Below are 27,737 nucleotides of genomic sequence, written 5' to 3'. Positions count from 1 at the left end.
TTTCTTTTTTCCATAGTGATTTACCATCCCTACCGGCTCCATTTAGAGTGAAGTGTTTTCATGATGCCAAGAATAACTTCCTCAGCTGTGATTGTCAGTGTTGTTGCCTATGAGTTGATCTGGCTCTCAACGGTATCGTGAAATAAGAGGGCTAGTACTTTAGGGACTGCTTACCCCAATCTGTGCTCCCTTTTCCACTGGCAGAGTCTCCTAGAAACACTTCCCTCCGCAAATGGTATGGACTGGGATATTTTAACAAGTTCAAAGAATTAGGCAAACTTTGGCTAGAATCTAAGATTTAGGAATAATGGCATAAATTCACAGGACTGTAAAGGGGATTAAATAAACCAAAGCCAATAAAGTACCTAGAACAATACCTGCCTCACAGTAGGTGCCCAAGAAATGGTAAATCTCAACTCCTTCTCAAGCACATGGAACTCTCCTGCTGATTGTTAGGAACCCAGAATCCTTGCTTTGAGAGTCATCACTTTTGCCCAGGGTATCCTATTGCAGATTTTTACTATCATTCTTGCTTGGACAAAATCTGTCCTAGCTAATCATCACCATCATCATTACCATCAGGTCTTTATCTTTCTTCTTCAGATCCTTAAGTTCATGACCAACTACTCTGATGAACTAATTCAGGATCAGGGATAAATGGCTTAAGCTGGCTTTATAATATGACACCCCTTTCTTATAATCTTCACACTTCAACAGTTGATTCCTCCCCACAGTAGGATGATTTTGGAAAAATTAAATCAACCACAACTCTCCCACGTTACCCTTTCTACTCTGCAAGCCGCACCTTTGTTATCTCTTTGTAAGGGTGGTCCTAACAACAATATGACAAGAACTTGGTGGGGAATGGGGTGGAGCTGTTTGCATAAATTTCAAGGAAAAAAGTGTCTATAGAGTGTCTTAAGTATCTGTGTAAATTTGGACAAGACACTATTTCTCTTGGCCAGAATTTTCTCATTTGTATAATGAAGGAATTGGATTAGATGATCTTTAAGAGCCCTTCCAGCGCTGATATTCTAACAAGTATGTAAAATCCTGGATTGAAACTGACAGGTGTTATTCCTAGTGTTTAGTATGTTAGCATCACTGTGAAAAACTACTATTATCCAGTCTCCGCAGTATTAGAGACTTGATAAAGCCAAACAAAGTTGTAGGTAGCTTATGAATTGTTAAAGCACACTGGATAAAGATGATAGTTTAAAGTTTTTCTTTTGATTTCTGTGACGGTGACATACCCCTACTCAGAACAGAAATTTAATGTTTAGCTGCTGCCAAGGAATAAAGTATTTAATTAACATCATGAGCTACTTTTAGTGAATATAAATACCCTCCAATCAAAATCTTCCTCCTCTAGAGAGATTTGAAAAGGAGTAGGCTCTAGCTCCCCAATGGCAAAAGATGGCATGGCAGGGTGGAAAATGGAGTCACTCAGCTGCTTATGTTATTTGACAACTGCCCCCCACCCCCAGCAAATGACTGATCTGACTGGTCTTTCCCATGAAATGGACTGTTCTTTGGGCTCAGAGGGAGCCTGACCTGTAATTCTTAGGGAGGGAAGAAAAAAAGAAAAAAAAAAGTCATGGAGGGGGGGATTTGTTTGGAGCTTGTAGGCTGAAGGGCAAAGAAGACTGGAGAGGGAGATGATTGGAGAGGGAGATGATTAGAGAGGAAAATGATTGGAGAGGAAAATGAGTTTGAGACAATTGGTACTTCAAGTGGTCACAGAAAACTCAGAGATGGGAGAGAGGCACATCATTTCCCAGAGTCACTTGGGTCTTGGTTCTTCAGCTAACAAAGCACAAAAGATGCCCTCTCTTCACTGCCTTCCTCCCTCTCTCTGCCCACCACGGCTGCAATCAGAAGAGCTGAGCGGCTGATGAGTTTCGGTAATAGATGGTGATTACTTGCAGGAGAGTGGCTCTCTGTTCCTTCCTTTTCTCTGTGTTTTGATTGTTTAAGTTTTTTTTTTTCTTTTCAAAAAGAAAGACGTGCAAAGAACCCAACCACCCCAAAACAAAGGATTCTTTGAACTCCTCCTTTCTCTTTACTCCGAACCAGATTGCCTCGCCTTTCTATAAAGCTCTCCCGTGCTTTGTAATACTAATGATGATAATGGTAATAATGAGCTCTTATACTTTCATAGTGCTTCATGCTTTTCAGAGCACTTTCACATATATTATCTCATTTGGTTTTCAAAACAACTCTGTAAAGCGAGTAATGCAAGGACTATTATCCTGCTGAAGAGATGAGGACACTGGTGCATGAAGAGGTTAAATTATTTATCCAAGGTTATCTGGTTAATTAATGACAGAATCTGCACTGCATCTCAGATCTCTGGATTGGGGGGTCCAGTTGTCTTTCTACTAGAGTGTATTCTGTAGCATGATTATTTTTACAGGTGTGCCTGCCTTAAGACAATTCATTGCACATATGAAATAGATAAGTTAGGGAGTGATGCTTTACTTTGCCAAAAGATTCATGTGCTCTACCCAAGAATTCACTACAGGGCTCTTTTAATTTTCTCTGCAGGGCAGCAGCTTCCACAATGGTAAGGGACATATTTGTTGGCAGACAATTAGAAACACATTAATTGTTTGTTTACAAATCAGTGGAATCACTGAGAAAAACTGTCTGGGTTGTTGGTACTTAAAGCTACAGTGACACCTCAGACTTCTTAGGGAAACCTGACAAAGCATTCTTTTTTTCTGACAAAGCATTTTGATTCCCCCCATTCTGGCTGTCTGCTTTAATGCATTCCACAGGGTGACCGTTAAGGGATTATGGGAAAAGTGAATCCAAACTAGCTATCAGAGCCCCCAAGATAAAACAGAACAAAACAACCACACGAACTAATCCCAAGATTCCCTCGAGATCCTCAGGTTGCCCAGTTAGCTCAGCTGAGGACCTACCTGACTGTGTGGGTAGACATCATAAACTTCTGTGTCTACTAATTGATTTGTTAGAAATAATTGCATTCTCCACAAATTAATGGGCATGTTTGGAGAGAATCAGGTTTAAACTGTGTCTATGTAATGCTCAGACAAGAGACCAATTCAGTCAAAGGAAAAAAAAAAACCAGTCAGCCCATTTGTTTGGAATCATGTAGACAAAGCAGCCAACTGATTGAATTTTTCCACTTTTCAACCTGTTGCTTTGGCAACTTTGCAAGACAAGTGGTCTTGTGGGCAGGAATCTGGGCCCACAGCCAGACACCCAGGATTCAGGCTCCAGCTCTGCCTCAGGCAATGGTATCTCACACAATTTGCTTAATTTTGTTTTGTTTCTTTAATATTTTTTTGTATTTGTAAAATTGAGATTAATGATTCTTGGCCCTGGTATCATTAGAATATATGGCAAATAGAGAAATATAGAATATATGGCAAATGAGAAAAGGTGTTGTATTCTTTAAAAGTATTCAGAGGTGTTGTTTTGAATGTGCCCTTGATATGGAATCACTGTTTTAATCGTCTGAGATACCCATCCCTATGCAGCACCCTCCCTTCTGATACTTCTTTAATAGCATTTGCACTTTTCTCTTTCGGTCTTCATAATATTGAAAGTTATGAGGCCCAGACTTGCTCTCTCTCTTTGCTGTGGATAGTGTGGTAAACATCCCTGTGTGTTTACTCTGTCAATTATCTTGTATATTTTTTTAACTTCTATCATAGGGCAAATTTACCCCATGGTTTGCAAAATATCCAACCCCCATGACCTTCTGACTTTATGCTTGTTTCAGACATCGTATAAATAAAATCCAGTTGATTAAAGGACCCAACAGAATTCTACTGACTTTGGAGGATGTGACATTTATCAATCCCCACTTTGGCAGTAAGGTAAGGAACATCCCTTTCTCTTACTGTGTGGCCCCTGGTGGTATCCATAAGCCACAGGTGACTTTCAGGCACTTTGCATGTGGCTAGCTGAATTGAAATGTGCTGTAAGAGTAAAATACATGTTGGATTTAGAGGATAGTACAGAAACATGTAAAGTATTTAATTCTAATATTTAAAAATATTAATGACATGTCAAAATGATAATACTTTGGATATATTGGGTTAAATAAAGTGTATTACTATATTACTTGGAAGGAAAGCTATAACAAACCTGAACAGAGTGTTAAAAAGCAGAGAATCACTTTGCCGACAAACGTCCAAATAGTCAAAGCTATGGTTTTTCCAGTAATGTACTGATGTGAGAGTTGGACCATAAAGAAGGCTGGGTACAAAAGAACTGATGCTTTCAAATTGTGGTGCTGGAGAAGACTCTTGAGAGTCCCTTAGGCTGTAAAGAGATCAAAACAGTTAATCTAGAGGAAATCAACCCTGAATACTCCTTGGAAGGACTATTGCTAAAGCTTAAGCTGCAATACTTTGGCCACCTGATGCAAAGAGCCAACTCATTGGAAAAGACCCTGATGCTGGGAAAGATTGAGAGAAGGAGGAGAAGAGGGTGACAGAGGACGAGATGGTTGGATGGCATCACCAACTCAATGGACGTGAGTTTGAGCAAACTCTGGGAGATAGTGAAGGACAGGGAAGCGTGGAATGCTGCATGGGGTCTCAAAGAGTCAGATATGACTGAGCAACCAACTCAACAACAACATTACTGAAATTAATCTCATCTGTTTCTTTTTAGGTTTTTTAAATGTGACTACTAGAAAACTTAAAAGTACACATGTGGTTCATATTACATTTCTGTTGGATAGTGCTGGCTTAGAACAGTTTTGAGAAAGTGAAGTACTTTGAACAATAGGGTAGCAATGACTTTATATACATTTGTATATTGAGTACATTTGGACTCAACACGTGATTGCTTATTCCCCAAGGGCGGAGGTACATCTTTTGTTTTTAATGTCAGCCATAGCACCTGATGTGGTGCTGATAGTGTAATAGGTGAAAAGCTTGGTGGATCAATCAACTAGTGAAAGAGATTTAACACAGGATGGTGTTCTGATTGTGATTGTGTTGTATTGGCTATTTGCATTTAATGCCTGCTACTATGTCCTGGCCTTGGGCTAGGTTTTGTAAGAGATGGCACATAGTCCCTGGCTTCATGGAGATTACAGTCAGAGAGACAAGTTATACCATACAGAAGAGTCAGTACATGCCATGTTGCACAAAGGACACCAGACATACAGTAGAACTTCAGAGGAGATAGATTACTGGAGGAAGACTTCTCAGAGACCCAGAACCAAATCTGGGTCTTAAGAAAGGATGGGCTTTGTCTAGGTCCCAGGTCACAAATTGGTAACCACTTTTGTTTGATCTTTATGGTTATAAAAATTGTAGCCAGAATTTTGGAATCATGAGGTTACACATAAAACCTTGGATTTCTGGGTATTCCTTACAAGTTGGAAGATCTATCAACTTTGGGTATCATTGTGGCAATTGGCTGGAACTCTGCAGTAGTTTGCCATTTTGGAAAAATTTATAAAAACAGTGTCTGCCGTTTGGCACAGTTTGCATCGCTCTCCATTGTCTTCTGCTCAGCTTATTGGGGCTTCCCCGATGGCTCAGCGGGTAGAGTCCATCTGTGATGCAGGAGACACAGGAGGTGTGGGTTCAATCCCTGGGTCAGCAAGACCCCCTGGAGGAGGAAATGGCAACCCACTCCAGTATTCTTGCCTGGAGAATCCCATGAACAGAGGAGCCTCACAGACTACGGTCCATAGGGTCACAAAGAGTCAGACATGACTGAGCCATTAAGCATGCATGCACTCAGCTTATTTCATTAATTTATATTACCTGCCTGGCTCCGATAGGCATCCTAGGCAGAGAAAACAGCATAAAAAAGAGTTTGTGAAAGAGAATGTGTAGGAAAGAGTTTTGTTGAATTTAGCTAGTAGTGGGAGAGTGTGCCTCTTTGTAGGGCTTCCCAAGTGGTGCTAGTGGTAAAGAACCCACCTGCCAAAGCAGGAGACCTAAGAGACACAAGTTTGATCCCTGGATTGGGAAGGAGGGCATGACAACCCACTCTAGTATTCTTGCCTGGAGAATCTGATGGACAGAGGATCCTGGCAGGCTACAGTCCATGGGGTCACAAAGAGTCAGTCACTGAAGTGACTTAGCACATAAGCACGCACGTGCCTCTTTGTGCCCAGTCTGTGTGGTTGAAATAAAGACAGTAGTCTTTGCAAATTCTAGTATGGTGGTGGCATGGTGTCCGGAGAGGATGCACACACCTCACATTGCCCCCATGTGCTATTTTTGCTACACCAGCATACAAGATCTGAGAAATAATTATCTCTGACAGAACTGATCATTTGCTTAAATGCGACACTAAAAAGCATGCTTTAACTAGTTGTCTGGGTGAGAATGGATTTACAGGATAATACCTTGTGCATCTGGAATCAAATGAAATGTTCAGCTGTTTGCTTTAAGTCTCAATTACAATCCTAACCATTACGTGTGTAAATCACCGGATCCTTTTGTAAGGTTGACATCATGTTCCTGGAAATGTATTGCTGAATGCTAAAGTGATCACAGTGGCTGAAAGGTACATTCTATTCTTATGCCATCAAAGCATATTGATGTTAGTTTCTAATTTTGAAGCCACTAAAGGACCCTGGAACACACGTGGTGTAACTTGTCTAGATTTGTCATATTCAATATAGCTTGTAGGAAATTTCCTACCTCAATTACAAAGGGTAGATACTGAAGTACAAGCTCTAAACCAAGCCAACTAGATAACCTAGTACTAAGAGAACAAGGATTCAATTCTGTGACAAAGTATTTTATCCTGAAACGGGTGGTCAATAATAAGAGCAGATGGCTAGTAGTCATTGTCCAAATGAAGCAATATATAGTAAAGTTTTGGTCAAAGGAAATAAACTTATTTTAAAAATCCGTACTTGTTTATTGGTCAGTCAGTTCAGTTGCTCAGTCATGTCAGACTCTTTGTGACCCCATGGACTGCAGTACTCCAGGCTTCCCTGCCCTTCACCAACTCCCATGAGCTTGCTCAAACTTGCATCCATTGAGTCAGTGATGTTATCCAAGCATCTCATTCTCTGTCATCCCCTTCTCTTCCTGCCTTCAATTTTTCCCAGCATCAAAGTCTTTTCCAATGAGTCAGTTCTTCACATCAGGTGGCCAAAGTATTGGAGCTTCAGCTTCAGCATCAGTCCTTCCAATGAATATTCAGGACTGATTTCCCTTAGGATTGACTGGTTTGATCTCCTTGCAGTCCAAGGAATTCTCAAGAGTCTTCTCCAACACCACAGTTCAAAAGCATCAATTCTTTGGCTCTCAGCTTTCTTATGGTCCAACTCTAATTATTAGAAAAACTGCAGCTTAGATTAGATAGACCTTTGTCAGTAAAGTAATAGCTCTGCTTTTTAATACGCTGTCTAGGTTTGTCATAGCTTTTCTTCAAAGGAGCAAGCATCTTTTAATTTCATGGCTGCAGTCACTATCTGCAGTGATTTTGGAGCCCCCCCAAATAAAGTCTGTCACTGTTTCCCTTGTTTCCCCATCTATTTACCATGAAGTGATGGGACCGGATCCCATGATCTTTGTTTTTAGAATGTTGAGTTTTAAGCCAGCTTTTCCACTCTCCTCTTTCATTTTCATCAAGAGACTCTTTAATTCCTCTTTGCTTTCTGCCAAAAGGGTGTGTCATCTGCATATCTGAGGTTGTTGATATTTCTCCCGGCAATCTTGATTCCAGCTTGTACTTCATCCAGCCTGGCCTTTCACATGAACTCTACATATAAGTTAAGTAAGCAGGGTGACAATATACAGCCTTGACATACTCCTTTCCCAACTTGGAACCAGTCTATTGTTCCATGTTCATTTGACATTTGAAATGTCAAAATGACAATTCATGTCAATTGCCTAGACATTTTGGGCCTAAAGTATCAAAACAATAAACAATTTTGAACTGAATTATCCTTTCCTTTGTATAGGCCTTGCGATGGTCCAGTAAATATAAAACCTCCTTCAACTATGCCTCCTTTCTTTCCTGTGCATGCATTTATGCTCAGTCATGTCCAACCTTTTGCAACACCATGGACTATAGCCTGACAGGCTCCTCTGTCCATGGGATTTCCCAAGCAAGGGTACTGAAGTGGGTTGCCATTTCCTCTTCCAGGGGATCTTCCTGATCCAGGGATCAAACTTTCATCTCCTGGGTCTCCTGCATTGCAGGTGGATTCTTTACCATTGAGTCCCCTGGAAGCCCATTCTCTCTTTCCTGCTAAGACACAAAACATGTTTGGCTTTCATACTAGTCCCCAGAAAACCACCATAAATAGCAGAATAGTGCTACCTCCAGATGAACAAAGTACCTAAGGTTTTAAAATCTTGTTCATGATAATAGATCTTTTCTTTCACTTGTGCATAAATTTTGACATAATGAGAGTTAAAACAATAATCATCACTTTTCACCATAGGCTTAATAAAAATGAATAGCAACAGAAATAGATAGTCTCAGAGGGAGTGTTCTTCTTCTTCTTGACTATATTGGTCCAGGTAGAAAGGGATGGTGTTACCATAGGAGAACATAGCTCTTAACCTCCACATCCTTTTTGGCACTTGGCTTGAATCAGGGGTTCTGATGGGAAAAGATGGGGAAGCATACATTTTCCTTAAATGTTGTGTAGTCACAAACTTGCAGCTGGCTGGGTCTAATTGGTCAAAGCCAAGTCAAGAATTCCATCCAAATGGAATGTCTGAAAGTATAAACTCTTGGTGAATATAAAATCAATTCAGTCTAGAAATATTGCAGGTCAGGAGAAGTCAGGTCAGGAAAGGAAATTTTTAGAAGAAAGTGAAGCTGAAGTCCAAATGTATGTGGATTTTGGCAGATTCTCTTGCTTTCTCCTTTGGCCTTTGTGAAGAGGTCTATAACTCAATATACTAATCTAAGTGCTCCTGCTGAGATAGGCAAACAAAGACTGAAAGAGAAGTAGATTCTTCTCTGGCCTTGCTCTCTTGAGGAGGGTTCAGGTTGATGCAAGGGTTATGTGAAGAGTCAAGTTTTCCATCCTGTCTGAATCTTGAGCTGTTGGGATATCAACACATTAAGGGCTGGGTGTAGTTTACCATTGCCTTGGAGCTTTGTGATAGTCTTGTCTTGGTAGGATGAACTGAGCTTGGGGCTAAATCAACTGGTAATTTTTAGTTTATCAAAGACTATTAAGGGCAGAGTATGGGACAGTACTTAAGATTAATTTTTATTGGCAAACAAGAGTGAAACAAAGCATGATGTGGTAGAAAGAACACACAGGACCAGAAATATAACATCCACATTCTTCTTCCAGTCCCTAGATCTCTGTTTCTTCACTATAAAATGAGAGTGTTGGAGTTGGGGGTGGGGAATAGCCTAGACAATACCCAATGTGACTACTAAGTCTGCATTGCTATAATTCTAAAAAGGCATATTTGGAGACATGGAGAAGAATATGAGGAACCTGTTGATTTATTGGGCTTCCCAGGTGGCACTAGTGGTAAAGAACCTGCCTACCAATGCAGGAGATGTAAGAGACAAGGGTTCAATCCCTGGGTCAGAAGATATTTGTTTTTTAAGATATTTCTTCATATAAAATAAGTCTGCTGGTTCAGGTGAAAATATTAAGTTCAGTTGAAGATGTTCAATTTTAAAAGTTAACAAAGATTTCAGACAATCCTTCCTTTTGTCATTTAACTGCACTTCCTAGCCCTCTTTTATCAGACTTATGTGTGTGCTAAGTTGCATCAGTTGTGTCTGACTCTTTGTGACCCTATGGACTGTAGCCCACCAGACTTCCCTGGTGGGATTCTCCAGGCAAGAATACTGGAGTGGGTTGCCAAGCCCTCCTTCAGGGCATCTTCCCAACCCAGGGACTGAACCTGCATCTCTTACATCTCCTGTATTAGCAAGCAGGTTCTTTAACACTAGCACCACCTGGACTTACAAAGCATCAGACTTATAAATCATGGGCAGATGATCTACTCTCTACCATCTTATTGCTTTCTGAGATGCCTTGTGTCATGAAGCTTGCCTGCATAGAAAAAGGATGTCATTCAAGATGGTATGGGCTTCCCAGGTGGTTCAGTGTTAAAGAATCTGCCTGCCAATGCAGGAGATGTGGGTTTGATCCCTGGGTTGGTAAGATCCCCTGGAGAAGGAAATGGCAACCCACTCCAGTATTTTTGCCTGGAAAATTCCATGGACAGAGGAACCTGGCAGCCTACAGTCCATGAGGTCACAAAGAGCTGGACACGACTGAGTGACTGAGCATGCATGCAAGATGGTGTAACATAAAGAGCTAGGCCTAACAGCCAGAAGGTGGGATTCTGTCCTAGTTCTGTGCCTGATTTTTTCAAAATATTAGATTTTCATCTTTTTCTCATTTTTGTCTGTAAATGAGGGTGCCACACTGAATTATGACTGGTGTTCTTTCTTATCCCCCTGAATCACTCTAACTTCTCTAGGAGATGAAAATATCTGCAAAGCTTTGCCTTTCTTTTATGGCATATGGAGGTGAAGCAAGAACCAATTCTAGCATAAAAAAATGATGGCAATAGGAAAAATTAATAAATGTCATGTTTATAGAGCTCAACTCAAAGAGTTACTTTCTTAGGAATAAAAAAAGAAAAAAATACCAGATAAACATAGTACCTATATCATAGCTGTGTGCTCCGTCCTTAATCGTGTTAATTTTGTTCATAAACTTTCTTTCCTAATCCTTTCACAGAGAGGAAGTCATGCCAGTGTAAGTTTCCAGATCACGTCGGAGGTCCAGAGTGGAAGGTCCCCAAGACTCTCCTTTTCTTCAGGGAGTCTAACTCCAGCTACCTGTGAAAACTCCAACATAGCGATTTATGAGGTAGGATATCCAACAGCTATCTAATCTGCTGCTTTCTTGGGTTTTAAAATGAGGGAGTGACTTAGAACTTGCTTAGTCTCTGTGAAAAAATGTTGAGGCTTTGGTAAGTCTTTCCTTTTGGTAAGTTTTTTGTCCATTATCCCCTTACAGACTCATTCAGCTGACCAAGATTTTCTTTGGCAACTAATCTACTTAATTTACAGCTTCACTGATCTTTCCACACTGTTTATTTACTAGGAATGTGGAAAAAAGTCTGTGAGACTCAGACTTAACACTTAACCATGTCACTCATTCCAGAAGACATAGGTATAATAATAGAAGAAATGATTTCCTGAATGAACTGTTTGTGATGTGATGTCTAGAGATATGCTTTATATAGAGTAAGGGTTGGGACAAGCTCGTCTCTTCATATTCTGGTTCTTCTTCCTATACCTGTTATCCTCTGATATTATGGAAATCTTTTAAAAATTATTCATTTCTTTTCTTAGTCTGTACTGACTCTTGGAGTAACAGGTTACCTTCTGCTGTCTAAAATAGAAATCCTTTTTATTTCACTTACATTTCTGTCTTTCAAGCTTTGAAAGACCATATCCAACCCCTTGATCTAAAATACTGGCATTTGGTGACCAGAACAAATCTCGCATTGGTTGGAGAGATGAACTGTTTTTTTTCTCAGCAGTAAAGAGTTAATGTGAACGTTGCTCAGTTGTGTCCAACTCTTTGCAACCCCATGGACTATACAGTCCATATGGAATTCTCTAGGTCAGAATACGAGACTGGGTAGCCTATCCCTTCTCCAGGGGATCTTCCTGACCCAGGAATCGAACCAGGGTCCTGCATTGCAGGCGGATTCTTTACCAACTGAGCTATCAGGGAAACCCAGGAAAGAGTTAAGCAGTGGATAAAAGGGAAACCAGACTGCCTTTCTGTCCCTCCAAAGTGAGGCCTTTCCAGTGTAGTTTCCTTGTTTTGTTTGAAGATACTCCCCAAAGCAGCAAACACTCGCAACTTTAATAGTAACTACAAAGAAAGTCCAAAACAGGTCAGAATGAATTTTTAGGTTCTCCATCATTGGATTATCCAAGTTGAATGCTTTCATCCATTTGATAAATAATTTATAGCTACTTAAAACACCAAGGTTAGTATGGTATATCTTTAAGGCAGTCTCTTGGTTTTTCATCTGTAAATTGAGGGGTTGAACTAAATTCTTAATCTTGGCTGCTCGTTAGAATCTGTTGTGTGTACATGTGCTCAGTCACTTCAGTTGTGTCTGACTCTTTGCGACCCCATGGACTGTAGCCCACCAGGCTCCTCTGTCCATGGGATTCTCCAGGCAGGAATACTGGAGTGGGTAGCCATCCCTTTCTCCAGGGGATCTTTCGGACGCAGGGATGGAACCTGTGTGTCTTATGTCTCCTGCATTGGCAGGCAGGTTCTTTACCTCTAGTACCACCTGGGAAGCCCTGTGGGAAACAAAAAACTACCTATGAGGCTCCACCCCTAGTAACTCTGGTTCAGTTGGTTTGGGGTGGGCCCAGGCAGTGTTATTTTTTTTTTTTAAGTTCCCCTATATGTGCAGCCAGGGTTGGGAAGTGCTGAACTGAGAGAACTCTGGGGCCTCTTCTGGCTCAAATGTTCTATGATTCTCTGATTCTGCAGAAGAGTTTATGTGTTGAATTGTGGTATGTTTTATTTGGTGGGGCTGGAAGGTTTTAGTATAGAATGAAGAAGGAGAAAAAAATAAACATCTGTATATAATTGGCCTTTAAGAATCTGTCAGATATTTCCTCATTTTGGAAGGAGGCAGACAGTTGAGTTAGTTGCCATAATGACCATTGTTGGTCATTCAGATCATGGGTATTTCTGAACTGCATAGTCCATAGGGGAAGTTTATCTGCACAAAAGGAGGGTATTAGTGAGAATCATACCACACCACAAGGTCAGCATGCAAAGGAAGACAGCTGAAGCTAGAAAACTGTCTAGCTAGAGTTGAGGAGGACTTTGGGAAAGAGCAGAAGTCAATCAAATCAACAGACCAAACAAAGAGGTCCAGTATGCCTTCTGAAAGGGCCCTCTATTAGGCGTGTTTTAAAGAAGATTCATTATCTAGTTTCTGTTTAAAGAGAATTTTCATAAGATTTTTTATTGGAATATATGGAAGCTCCAGATGATGTACCTGGAGAAGCAGATACCGAATAACAAAGGACAGGCTTCTCTAGGAGCTGCCTTTCTAGTCGTTGTAATACACTGACACAGATTCACAGATTGATGGGACACACGGGTGCACATCCTCCGGAACTGTCCAGGAAACTCAGCCCTTATCTCAGAGATACACTCAGAGATGTAAAATAAAAGCTAGCTAAGCAGGCTGCTTGGGAGAAAGAGCTGTGAATGGCAGATGCAAAGGGAACATGTCAGGATCTGTTCTGATAGCCACTGTATAGGGAAGGGTGAGGCGAGCAGTAGTGCCACCCTGACACCCTCAGAGAGAACCCACTGAACTGTTTCTTCCTCTTCATTCTCTGACTCCTTCTGCCTCTCCACTTCTCCCTGTGTTTTTCTCTTTGTCCCATTTCTGTCTCTCCCTCACACATCCTCCACATCCATCTCTCTTTCCCAGAGCCTTTTTTTCTATCTTCCCACCTTCTAGATCCCAGGTAGCTCTCTCTCCACCCCTTTCCTTTCCACAGCCATCTTCTCTCTCTCATCACAGAATCAGATCATCAAAGCTGAAAAGGAGCTTAGAAATCATCTAAGTGGTCCAGCTCTATTGGTGTGGAAACTGAGACTCAGGCCAATGAGGTGATTACCCTAAGCATGCGTGCCTGCATGCTAAGTCACGTCAGTTGTGTCCGACTCTTTGCAACCCCATGGTCTGTGGCCTGCCAGGCTCCTTTGTCCATGGGATTCTCCAGGCAAGAGTACTGGAGCGGGTTGCCATGCCCTCCTCCAGGGGAACCTTCCTGACCCAGGGATTGAAACTGTGCCTCTTATGTCTCCTGCTTTGGTAGGCAGGTTCTTTACCACTAGCACCACCAGGGAAGCCCAGCTACCCTAAGGCCACCCTTGAATTTGAGACAAAGCCAGGTGTAGAACCTAGTTCTCTTGGCTCTTAGTTAAAACAACATGGCCTTAATGCAAAATTTATGGACTTTAAAAACTTCAGTGAATAGAGTTTGATGTTTCTTCCTCTTAATTAAAAAATGCATGATGAGTGAAGTATTGATATTTTATCATTCTTTCTCTTAAAAGAACAAAACAAAACAAATGGTGCATGTGTGGTAAAAATAAAACCTGCCCATATCCTCCCTTTTCCTCATTATTAATAAAGTAGGACACACACAGACTCAATAAAATTTTGCTTATAAAGTTCGTGAGAAGTCTTTAAATCTTAAAACAAACACACAAAGCCCCCAAACTAAAGAAAGCCCATGGGAAGAAAGAACAACAAAGTGGGAGATGGAAGACCTTGCTTCTGTTACTACCTAGCCTTCTGACCTTGGGCCAGTCATTTAATCTCTTCAGGCTTTAATTTCTTTAACTATGAAGCTCTCAAATTTGGTGATTTGGCAGGAAAAAAGCTCTGCTTAACTACTTATTAAAAGTTAATAAGCAAGAGAGACAGCTAAGCCATGTCTGTAATAGGGCTGATTCCAGGAAGAAGGTAGCAGGCACTGGCTATAGGCAGAGTCAGAGCTGCCAGTACTGATGCTCAGGTGTACACTGCACAAGGGGGCCACATCTAAGAGGGTACTGTTCACATTGTAGACATATACTAACTTAAGTGAGAGTGGTGCAGGAGTGAGCAGAGACATTCTGGCCTCCCAGCCTAGTTCTGGAATGAGGTGGTGGGGGCAACTTGCATACGTATCTACATATATACCAGCATACCTGACTATGCACATACATAGTCACTGGTAAACAAATATGCACCTGACTTTGTGCTACCTTGACAATACCCCTGGAGTTTCTTGAGATTACTTCTTTCTCCTGCCTAATATTTTTATAGACCCGATTTCAGCTTCTCACCAGCACCTCTACAGCCTGACTCCAAACCTGCAAAGAGGCCTTACCTGGCAGGCAGTGTTTGTTGGTATCCACAGTATTGAAGCTGCTGGGGGAGTGTGTTTTCTGGCATCTGGAGGATGTATGAGTCAATGAGAATGTGGTATATGCATAGATACATACAGCTGGGGCTGCTACCCAGCATCACCGGGCTTCCATAGGCTGCAAAATAATAAATAGTCTCACACAATTATTATTTTAACTTGAGGAAAGCACCCTTTGCTAGTTAACACAAAGGTGCCATAGATGCTAGCAGTGATCATGATCCAAGTAATAGAATCGCAAAGGTGCTGGAAGGCATTAATGACCATCAGTGTATAACCCACACATGGGCTGAGTTTGTAAATTCCTGTTAGAGTTTATTCTTTCAGTTTAAACTTCAGCCTTTGATCCTGGGCAGAGTCCTCTGAAAAGGAGCAGGTAGCTCAGTGGTAAAGAATCCTTCTGCCAATGCAGGAGACACAGAAGACATGGGTTTGATCCCTGGGCCAGGAAGATCCCCTGGAGGAAGAAATGGCACCCCAGACCAGTATTCTTTCCTGGAAGATCCCATGGACAGAGGAGCCTGGAGGGCTACAGCCCATGGGGCCGCAAAGTTTTGAACAGAACTGAGCGACTGAGCACAAATGCACAAAATACAAAGTCCTCTGAAGGCTAAAGCTTTGAGGTGTCAGGCCCTCATGACTCCCATGACTAAGTGAGTAAGTGTGGGGCCTTAGAATGGGCCTTTGTAACCAGTACCTTTTATTTTTTTAAATAAAAGATCATTATAATTGTAAGCCATAATGAAACATGATTAACCTAACAATATAAAATAATTGCATACAATTCGGAGGGTTAAGTACAGTGATGTGGTAAGTGCATACGTGAATATGTTTTCATCCGCCCAGCCAGTCTATGTCTTTTGTCTAACCAGTTCCTTGGTGACTGTGATGTAGCTGGTATGGGGCCACATACAGGGAGTTGCTAGGCAAGAGACCAGGAATTGGTACTTTGACCATTCTAGTGCAGACAGGCACTGTTCCTAGACTACCTTTCTGAACTTTGTGAGCATGAGCCTGATTGGCCTAGTTCTGTTCAGCTGCTGAAGGCCCCTGAAAGCAAGTTCCTAGTTAAAGGGTTTTGAGTTCCTTGGTTAGAAGATGCCCTCTGACACACAGTAGAGGCAAGTAACTCAGATGCCCGCAGCTCCTGTTATTAGCCTTCGCCTCCGGCTGGTCTCCAGATGTAATGCCACAGCTGGATATATTCCTTAATAAGAGACTGGCTACACTCTCTTATTCTTGGAATTTGACTGTATAGAGCTCTCTGCTTTATTATCTCTACTTGATGACAAATTGGTGCAGCCTGAAATGGAAGCTCCAGGCTATAGGTAATAGATGTGAAAGCACTTGGAAGAGGAGAGAGCGCTGTGCAAATGTCAGGCATTATTATTATTACAGAGAAAAAGGTATCTATATATGTATTGCTTTTTTTCAAATTTAGGTTGGACAGAAACTAAATAGGGCTTGGTGACTGATGAATCCTTGAGGCTGTGCATGTAGGAGAAAATTATCTAGCAGGCACCTGTGTTAAAGTGAAGACAATAAAATAACTGTTGTTTTTGACTTGACAGGCAGCCTTTGAAAATCACTGTTTTGTGCTTAAAAAGTCAGAAATAGACTTCTGAAAGTCTAGATTACTCATATTACTGTGGTCGTACACTTGTACATCCAAATGAAAAATGTTTAATTGGTGTTGAAGCCAATTGGTTTATGATTAAAGCATAAAAGGCCCCCAAATGGCCTGTCCTATGAGAGAAAAATGGATCAAGGTGAATGCAGGCAACATTTGCTGCACTGCATCTCCTGCCCTACATCTCTCACCACAGACGCCTCAAGGCAGTCAGAATTGCAACCACTAACCATAACCATTAATCGCAGGAAACCTGGTGCTACATCACTTAGCTATGAATGAGTGAAATGACCCAGCACTTCCTGCAGTGAGTTCAGGTAGTTTTATCATTCCTTTTCTGGGGTCTGCATTCCTGCAATTGCTTCCCTATCTTTAGTTAATTGGAATTTTAAACTGCAACTTCTCTGTATGACATCCTTTTTAGCTTGGAATACGAAATATCCATGGGGTAGAGGGTGAGAAAGAGGAGCAGAGCTTGTGTGTGTTGATGGTCTAACTATAAACTCTTAGTGTGGAAGGGAAGAGTTGCTCTAAAGCTGTTGGCAACTAAGGCTCCTCAACACTCTTTATCTTTTCTTTCTAGGGTGATTGGGTATGGCTGAAAAAATTCCCCTCAGGAAATTTTGGAGACATTAAATCCATCGAATCAAGTGCAAGTGACATATTTGAAATGGTATGAGAAACTCTGTCTTAAACATATTCCCGCTGAAACCAATCATTTCTCCAAAGTAACAAATACCAACTGTTAGGAAGATCTTTTAACAAATCAGTACAGGGAAACTACAGGGAGGTGACTGACTTGTTATGACTATATGATGAAATGGCAAAAGTATGGGCTCCGGAGTCAAAAAGACATGAAGGATTCAATCCCAGCTCCGCCACTTAAGAGGTATATTAACTTGAGCAAATCACCTAAACTCTGAGCTTTACTTTCCTCAGTTGTGAAAGGAGTATATTAATGTCTGCTTCCCAGGGTTAAGATGATACATATATAGCGTCTTGCACATTTCCTGACATATAGCTTCTTTGTAAAATGGTAGCTACTATGATTATTATTAAGTACATATCCCATAATCTTTCATAATCTCTAGCTGCTATACCTAGAAAAGTCATCTGGTAATTTCTGTTTATATAAGACAAATGGTGACTTCCCAATCCCACCAATTATATTCAGAAAGTCCTTGGATGGGTTAAGGAAGCAGCCTATAGATGAGGCAGAGATGATGATGCTCCCTCTCAAACCATTTAAGATCAGATCCTTGAACTTTGAGTTCATAAAAGATTTGTGGAGACCGTCTGGTTCCTTCAGACTCATGAAAAGGGGATTCCTAGAAGATAATGATGGATTCCTTCACATTCTGAATCAGGCAAGTTCAAATCAATCCAATAGGTTTGAACGAGGCACATGCTATATTCAGAACTAGTGAGAAAGCAAAGGAAATGGGGACATGGAAGAGGTGTGGCCTGTGGGAGACCAGCTGTGACCCATGGATCCCAATGAGATGTTATGATTTGGTATTTCCCTTACATGTAGTAGTTTTTTTTTTTTTTTAATTATTTATTCATTTTTCACTGTTCTGGGTCTTTGTTGCTGCTTGGGCTTTTCTCTAGTTGGGACAGGTAGGGGCTACTCTCTAGTTGCAGTGCTCAGGCTTCTCATTACAGTGGCTTCTCCTGTCATGGAGTATGGACTCTAGGGTATGCGGGCTTCAGTAGTTGTGGCTTGTGGGCTCTACAGCACAGGTTCAATAGTTGTGGTGTATGGGCTTAGTTGCTCCTCAGCATGTGGGATCTTCTGGGATCAGGGATCAAAACTGTGTCTCCTGCATTGGCAGGCATATTTTTTACCACTGAGCCACCAGGGAAGCCCTGCATGTGGTTTTGATGCCTGGAGCTGAAGGAAAAATAATGAGGATGAATCCAGAAGGGAGACCAAGATCAGAGCTAGAATAGGTAATTCCACACCGGTTTGATGATCTGGCATGCCAAACAAAGAGCTAGATCCGAAGTATGGAGCCAAAACGGCCAGACCTAGGAGAACTACTAAGCTAGAAATATGGAAATAAGAAGGCCCAAGGTAGAGTGCATCCATGATATCTTTTTTTTGGGTAGTTTAAAATTCTGATGTAATTTCAAACTTACAGAGAAGCTACAAAAATAATTTAAGGAACTCATGTATACCCCACCCGGGTTGTTTACATTTTGCCTAGTGCTTTTCATTGTCTGTTTATAAATTTATGTACCGTTGGCCTTCAGAATCCACAGGTTCCACAACCCCAGTTTAACCAACCTTGAATTGGTTGAATATGCAGGTGTAAAACCCAAAGATATGGAGGTCCCACTATACTATTTTATATAAGGGACTTCAACATCCATGGGTTTTGGTATCCTCACAGGTTCTGGAATCAATCCCCAGTGGATACCGAGGGATGACTATATACTCATTTTTTCTGAACCATTTGACTGTGAGGTGTAGACATCATACCCTTTTACCTCTAAATATGTCAGTGTTTATTTCCTGAAAACAAAGATATTCTTATTTGGATGTGCATGATATTAATTTTGATCACTTGGTTTAGGTGGTGTCTACCAGGTTTTGCCACTGTAAGGCTACTGTTATTTTTCTCCATTGTAATTAATACTTTGGGTCTGTATAAATATCCTGTTTTTCATCAAATTTTTACTACTAATTTTATCATCCATTAATGACCCTCTAACTCTAGCATTCTTTCTATGTTTATTTGTTGGGATTGTACAGTAAGAAAGAGCCTTACCTTCTTTACCATTTATTCATACGTTTATATCAGTGGTTTTAGTTTCATTCAATCTATCTATAGATCTATTTATCTATGTATATGTCTATGTATCTATCATATCTAATACCTCCCATTATAAATGAATGCCACAGAGTTCATTCTATTCTTTTCCTTTTCATATTTGTAACTCCTTTCTCCAACAGTTAGAAAACTGGCTCCTATTATCCTTATGACATCTTTTTGTGCCCCCTTACTAACTTGTGTTGCCATGTCAGGTGCAGGTATTAACTCAGTCCGAGGGTGTATTTAACTTCTATGCAGAGTACATCATGAGAAACGCTGGACTGGAAGAAGCACAAGCTGGAATCAAGATTGCCGGGAGAAATATCAATAACCTCAGATATGCAGATGACACCACCCTTATGGCAGAAACTGAAGAGGAACTAAAAAGCCTCTTGATGAAAGTGAAAGTGGAGAGTGAAAAAGTTGGCTTAAAGCTCAACATTCAGAAAATGAAGATCATGGCATCTGGTCCCATCACTTCATGGGAAATAGATGGGGAAACAGTGGAAACAGTGTCAGACTTTATTTTGGGGGGCTCCAAAATCACTGCAGATGGTGACTCCATCCATGAAATTAAAAGACACTTACTCCTTGGAAGAAAAGTTATGACCAACCTAGACAGCGTATTCAAAAGCAGAGACATTGCTTTGCCAACAAAGGTCCGTCTAGTCAAGGCTATGGTTTTTCCTGTGGTCATGTATGGATGTGAGAGTTGGACTGTGAAGAAAGCTGAGCGCTGAAGAATTGATGCTTTTGAACTGTGGTGTTGGAGAAGACTCTTGAGAGTCCCTTGGACTGCAAGGAGATCCAACCAGTCCATTTTGAAGGAGATCAGCCCTGGGTGTTCTTTGGAAGGAATGATGCTAAAGCTGAAACTCCAATACTTGGGCCATGTCATGTGAAGAGTCGACTCATTGGAAAAGACTCTGATGCTGGGAGGGATTGGGGGCAGGAGGAAAAGAGGACGACAGAGGATGAGATGGCTGGATGGCATCACTGACTCGATGGACGTGAGTTTGAGTGAACTCCGGGAGATGGTGATGGACAGGGAGGCCTGGCATGCTGTGATTCATGGGGTCTCAAAGAGTCGGACATGACTGAGTGACTGAACTGAACTGAGGGTGTAGAACAGTTTTTCAGAATTTACCTTGTAAAAAGTCTTAATTCCTGTCTAGTACTTCTATGTGGAGAAGGAAATGGCAACCCACTCCAGTATTCTTGCCTGGGGAATCCCAGGGATGGAGGAGCCTGGTGGGCTGCCATCTATGGGGTTGCGCAGAGTCAGACACGACTGAAGTGTCTTAGCAGCAGCAGTACTTCTATGAAACAGGAAGGTGATCTGACGATGCTATCACTGTGAGTCCAACACTGCTTTGACTACTTCTATGCTTTCATGACCTTGAAAGGTTGAGGTCTGGGTACCAGGTGCCAGACTGGAAAACACATCTTGGTGAGCCAGCTACAGAAGGGAGTCCTGTACAGTCAGATCAATGTTCCTGAAAGAGAAACAGCTGGAGTCAGGAGCCAAAGGACTGATGACTTCCAACATCTTTTAGGGTCCCAACTTCTGCAAAGGTGTATGTAGGAAAATCAAGCTCTATCTGTCTCTCAGTCTCATGTTCTTTCCCATCATGTGGAACTGAGTAGCATACGCCCTGTATCATCTAATACCTTGGCTACTTAGTTCCTTGCCATGTAATCTCTGATCATCTTCTCTTCCATTTCTCTTTAGCCACCCACTGCTATCATTATGCCTTGGGCTTTGTCATTATCTATAATTGCTACTGAAAATGCTTTACTTCCAAAATCATAGATTCAGACATCACACTCTCTGACTATAGCCTTCTCTTCTTTGAACTGTACCTATACTTTCATTGGGTCTTCCAGACCTCTACTGTCACCCACCGCATAAGCCCTTCTTTCATCTTCTTCCAGGTCCACCTTAGATTACATAATTGATCATTTGAAAACATTATTTCTGTCTTTTTGGTCAGGTAAATTTGTAAAACTCATATTCTGGATGACCCTAGCTCTTGACTTTCTTTGTGCCTGCACTTGAACAACCAAGCATTATGGCAGAAAGTCATGCAAAGTATATTGTTTCCACTATAAATTCATGTCTCTCATCTTAAAATGCACCTTAACATTGTCCTTTAAGTCCATTACAGTACTTCATTGGTTTCTACAACCCATATTTCAAAGCTTCTCCATTTTCCTTAAACCTCCTATGTTCTTCTCTTCCTTTATTTTTACTGTTATCATCCTGGTCCAAGCCCCCTTCATCACCCACTAGAGCTACTGCTACTGTCTTTCTTTTTAAAGAGAGAATTTTGGGGGAACAGTTTTAGGTTCACAACAAAACTGAGCAGAGTAGAGAGAGTTTCCATCACCCCCTGCCCCCACTCACACACACAGTTTCCCACACTGTTCAGTATCCTGAACCAGAATGGTACATTTATTATAACCCATGAGCATGCATTGACACATCATTATCACTCCAAGTCCACAGCTTACATTAGGGTTCATATAAGGTAGTATACCCTATGAGTTTTGACAAATGCATCATGACATATCTACCATTATATTGACAGTAACATATAGGATAGTTTCAGTGCCCTAAAAATCCTCTATGTTCTGTCTATTCACATCTTTCTCCCCCTAACCACTGGCAACCACTGGCAGTTTTTCTTTTTTTTTAATGCTAAGCACATCCATTTTCACCACTCACTGGTGATATCTTTTCTCCACACTGCAGTCTGAATCAAAATAGAACCTGATTTTGTCAGTTCTCTGTTTAAATCTCTTTAAATATAAGAACAATATTCCTATTGTTCTTCTTTTTGTGTGGAGATTTTAAATTACAGGTTCAATTTCTTAAATAGATATTGGACTATTCAAACTTTCTATTTCTTCCCATACCTGTTTTAGTAAGTTACAGCTTATAAGGAAACTGTCCATTTCATATATTTTGTCAAATTTACCGGCATAAAATTGTATATAATATGTTCATGCAATCTTTTAAATAGCTTTAGGATCTGTAGTGATACTCCCATTTTCATTTCTGATACTGATAATTTGTATTTTCTCTTTCTTGATCAGTTTTGCGAGAAGATTATCAATTTTATTAATCTTTCCCAGATATAAACTTGGCTTTGTTGATTTTTCTCTTTTGTATGTCTGCTTTCTATTTCATTGATTTGTATTGTGATTGTTTATTTCCCTTAGTTTCTTTGTTTTTAATTTGTTGTTTTCTTCTAGTTTTTTTTGAGCTGGAAGTTTTTATAATTGATTCTTAATTTCTAATACAGTCACTTAAAGCTAGAAATTTCCATTTAAGTACTGCTTCAGCTACATCCTAGAAGTGTTTCTCTTTAAAGATGTTTATTATGGAAAATAACAAACACATACAAAGTAAACAGATTAATATAACTAAATTCCATATGCCCATCACACACCTTAAACAATTATCAACACTCTACAATTATTATTTCATCTATACCTCCACTCACTTCCCACATCTCTGACTTGGTTATTATTATTGTTGTTATTTTTTAGTTCTGTATCTTTGAGGTAAAATTACATACATTGAAATGCTCATATCATAGATATATAATTTTGATGAAGGGATATGCCCATATAATCTAGACATCTATTATGATATAGAATAGGGCCCCTGGCCTGTTTTTTACATCCTGGGAGCTAAGAATGTGTTTTACATTTTTAAGGGTTGTAAAAAATGAAAACAAAGATTATTGCAGCAGAAATCATATATAATCTGCAAAGCCTAAAATATTTACTGTATTTACGTTTACAGAAGAAGATCACTGACCTCTGATAGAAAACATTTCTTTTTCTCAAGTAAGTTCCCTTGTGTTCATCAATAAAGTATTTCATGCTCCCTCCCATCCTTGCGACACCACAAAGGAAACCACTGTTCTGGGTTTTGGGCCTATCTTGAATTCATTTTGCTTATCCTATGACCTTATGTAAGTGGAATCATACAGTGTACTGACTGATTCATTCATGTGATATATATAAGTAGCTTGTTCTCATCATTGCTGAGTAGTAGTCAATTGTATGGATATAACACAATGTATGTATTTTTCCTACTGATGGGCATTTAGGCTGGTTCCAATTTGGGCTATTGTGAATAAAACTGATATGAACGTGCTTTTGATAAGTCTTTTTATGGACACATATTTTAATTTCTCTTGGGTAAATACCTAGGAGTGGGATTTCTATGTTAAAATATGTGTGTGTGTGCTAAGTTGCTTCAGTCGTGTCCGACTCTGTGTGACCCTATGGACTGTAAACTGCCAGGCTCCTCTGTCCATGGGATTCTCCAGGCAAGAATAATGGAGTGGGTTACCGTGCCCTCCTCTAAGGATGTTATAATATAGTACATGTTTAACTTTATAAGGCACTACCAAACCTTTACTATTTTCATTTCCTGCACACAAGTTATGAGAGCTCCCTTTTACTCTACCTCATCACCAATGTTTCATATTGTCAGTTTTTCTGGTTTTAGGCATAATTGGTTTCTATGGGTATCCCATTGTGTTTTTCAAAATTTTTATTTTAATTAGATAGAAACAACAAAAATTACCATCTCTAGGTGTTAAGTATATTCACATTATTTTACAACAGATCATCACAGCTTTACATCTTGTAAAACTGAAACTCTATACCCACTAAACAAAACTTTTCTTTTCCCCACTCACCCTCAATACCTGGTAGCCACCAGTCCATGTTCTGTCTCTATGAATATGACTACTTTAGATACTATACAGAAGCAGAATCATACAGCATTTGTCTTTGTGTCACTGGCTTATTTCACTTCCTGTAATGTCTCATTGTGTTTTGAAAATACATTTTTTTGTTGTTGTTCAGTTGCTAAAGTGTGTCTGACTCTTTGTGACTCCATGACCTGCAGCATGCCAGGCTTTCCTGTTCTCCACTATCTCCTGGAGTTTGCTCAAATTCATGTCCATTGAGTCGGTTGGTGATACTAACAGTCTAATCCTCTGCCGCCCCCTTCTCCTTTTGCCTTCAATTTTTCCCAGCATCAGGGTCTTTTCCAACATATTTTTTATTTAGGTATAATTAGATGGTCTGTACAATGAATTTTGATAATTGCATTTATCTATGTAACCATTCCTCAAAACAAGATACAGAATATGTTTATCACCCCAGAAAATCCCCTGTTTCCCTTATCAGTCAATTTTGTTTTACCCTGGAGGCAACAATTGTTCTGATATCTATCACCATGAATTAGTGTTTTATTTCTGTTTTTGAATTTCATGTAAATGGAATGATAGAGTGTACACTCCTTTTTTCTCTCAATATAGCACGTTTTAAGATAAATGCATGTTTTTACATGTATCGGTATCAGTTCATTTTTAAGAAATGCTGAGTAGTATTTCATTTTATGAATATATCACAGTTTGTTTATAATTTTCTTGTTGATGAAAATTGGGCTTGTTTCTAGTTTTTTTGGCATTATGATTAAGGCAACTATACATATTTGTTTAATTATGAAAAGCATGTTATGTAAATTTTACCATCTTAACAATTTTTAAATGTACAGTTCAGCAGTGTTAAATATACTCGAATTGCTGTGAAACACATCTCTAGAACTTTTTCATCTTGCAAATATAAAACTCTGTTCCCATTATATAGCAACTCACCTTTTTCCCCTCCTTGTATTTCTGGATAGCCATTATTCTACTTTCTGTTTCCATGGATTTGACTACTTTAGACACCTTATATAAGTGGAATAATATGGTATTTGTCTTTTTGTGACTGGTGTATTTCACTTAGCATAATGTCTTCAAGATTCATCCATGTGGTAGCGTGTGAACAGTTTTCCTTTTAAAGGCTGAATAATATTCCATTTTATGTTATTCATTCATTTCTTGATGGGCATTTGGGTTGCTATGAATATGTATATGCAAATATCTCTCTGAAATCCTCCTTTCAATTCTTTGTGTATACTGGGGAGTGGAATTTCTGGATCATATGGTAGTTCTAATTTTAATTTTTTGAGTAACCTCCATACTGTTTTCCATAGCAGTTGCACCATTTTACAATCCTACCAACAGTGCACATGAGTTCTAATTTCTCCACATCCTTGCTGACACTTATTATCTATTTTTTAAAAATTGTATAGTAGCCATCCTAGTGGGTGGGAGATTTGCATTTTTCTGATGATTAGTGTATTGGGTTGTCTTTTCATAAGCAACTGTAAACATTTTTGCACAAGTATTTTTGTGAACATATATTTTCACTTCTCTTGGGTAAGTACTTAATAGTTTGAGTCATAGAGTAGATGTAAGTATAACTTACATGAAACATACAAACAGTTCTCCAAATTGGTTATAAAATTTTATTCTCCTGTTAGAAATGTACAAATGTTCCAGTTGCTTTAAATTCTCAGTAACATTTGTCTTTTTGATACAGATTTCTGATACTGCAAAACTTTCCAGTGTGTAGAAAATGTTTTATTATTGTGATTTTAATTTTCATGATAACTAAAGTTATTGAGCACCTTTTTAAGTGCTTATAATTCATTTCTATATCTTCTTTTTTATTTGTATTTTTATGTTTTTGCCCATTTTTAAAAAATTGAGAGTTTTGTCTTTTAATTGTTGACATGTAGATATTCTTTTATATATCCTGCTTTTGGTCAGATATATGTTTTACAATATTTTTTATCAATCTGTGACCTGTTTATTTAATGGTATCTTTTGATGAGCAAACTTTAATTTTGAGGAAATCCAATTTATTATTTTATTGTATTTTGTGGCTCAGAAATCTTTGCCTATTCCAAGATTTTAGATATAGAGTTATGATCCATTTTGAATTCATTTTTATATATGGACTGAGAGTAGTGGTCACAGTTAATTTTTTTCCATAGAGATATCCAGTGTTCCAGTAACAATTGTTTACAAAAGGCTTTCCTGTCTCCACTTAACTTTTCAACTTGATGAAAAATTAACTGACTATATATGTGTGGGTATGTTTTTGGACTTTCTACTCTGTTTCATTAACTCATCAGTGTATCCTACTGCCAATATCACACTGTCTTGATTATCATAGCTCTAGAGTAAGTCCTGTAGTTAAGTTGTGTAAGCTCTGCAAATTGTTCTTTTGCAAGATTGTTTTTGTTAGGGTAGTTCCTTTTAATTTTCAATAAGTTCTTAAATCTACTAGTCTATTACTTTAATAAACCCTTCTGGAATTTTTCATGGGGGGTTATATGAATTTATAAATCAATTTAGGGAAAATGGATATCTTAACAATATTGAGTCTTCCAGTCCATTAATGTGGTACAGATCTTTGTTTAAGTTTTCTTTAAATTTTCTCACCAATGTTTTGATACTATTATACAATATTGAGTAGAAATGGTGAAGGAAGACATCCTTGTCTTACTCTTGACTCTGGAGGGAAAGAATTTAATGTTTTACTATTGGATTTGATATTACCCGAAGGTTTTTTCACACATGTCCCTTTGACTCTTTTTTTTTTTTAATGATGAGGTTTTTGTATTTTCTCTGACTGCCTGCAAAAGTTTAGATTTTAGGAGTTTGATTATGATGTGTCTGCTGCTGCTGCTGCTGCTAAGTCGCGTCAGTTGTGTCCGACTTTGTGTGACCCCATAGTTGGCAGCCCACCAGGCTCCGCCGTCCCTGGGATTCTCCAGGCAAGAACACTGGAGTGGGTTGCCATTTCCTTCTCCAATGCGTGAAAGTGAAAAGTGAAAGGGAAGTCGCTCAGTCGTGTCTGACTCTGTGCGACCCCATAGACGGCAGCCTACCAGGCTCCCCCGTCCTTCGGATTCTCCAGGCAAGAACACTGGAGTGGGTTGCCATTTCCTTCTCCAATGCGTGAAAGTGAAAAGTGAAAGGGAAGTCGCTCAGTCGTGTCTGACTCTGTGCGACCCCATAGACGGCAGCCTACCAGGCTCCCCCGTCCCTGGGATTCTCCAGGCAAGAACACTGGAGTGGGTTGCCATTTCCTTCTCCAATGCATGAAAGTAAAACGTGAAAGGGAAGTCACTCAGTTGTGTCCATCTCTTAGCGACCCCATGGACTGTAGCCCACCAGGCTCCTCCATCCATGGGATTTTCCAGGCAAGAGTACTGGAGTGGGGTGCCTTTGCCTTCTCCGATGATGTGTCTAGGTGTAGTTGTTCTCATCTTACTTGACCTCTCTGGTATTTATCGCATTTTCCTGAAATTCCTTCCAGCATTTATCTCACCTTCCTGAAACTCTTCTTGTGGTGTTCATAATGTTCTAAATAAGCCTTTCTCTTTAGTCTCATTTCTAAGTGTTTATGTGGGATGTTCTTCC

General features: G+C 39.8%; 1 protein-coding gene across 1 annotated transcript in view; it reads left to right on the top strand.

The window, feature by feature from the left end:
• GUCY2F (guanylate cyclase 2F, retinal) overlaps positions 1 to 27,737 on the top strand; it is a 92,659-nt gene that overhangs the window by 28,604 nt on the left and 36,318 nt on the right. The window contains exons 5-7 of the mRNA XM_019955606.2: positions 3,755 to 3,851; positions 10,697 to 10,828; positions 17,151 to 17,240. Coding sequence (XP_019811165.2) covers positions 3,755 to 3,851; positions 10,697 to 10,828; positions 17,151 to 17,240 — 319 coding nt within the window. The remainder of the gene's footprint in view (positions 1 to 3,754; positions 3,852 to 10,696; positions 10,829 to 17,150; positions 17,241 to 27,737) is intronic.

Source organism: Bos indicus, chromosome X, assembly GCF_029378745.1.
Source record: "Bos indicus isolate NIAB-ARS_2022 breed Sahiwal x Tharparkar chromosome X, NIAB-ARS_B.indTharparkar_mat_pri_1.0, whole genome shotgun sequence".
In the NCBI taxonomy this organism is placed as follows: domain Eukaryota; kingdom Metazoa; phylum Chordata; class Mammalia; order Artiodactyla; family Bovidae; genus Bos; species Bos indicus.
The sequence above is the reverse complement of the archived record's forward strand: the minus strand, read 5'-3'. Positions and strand labels throughout refer to the sequence as shown.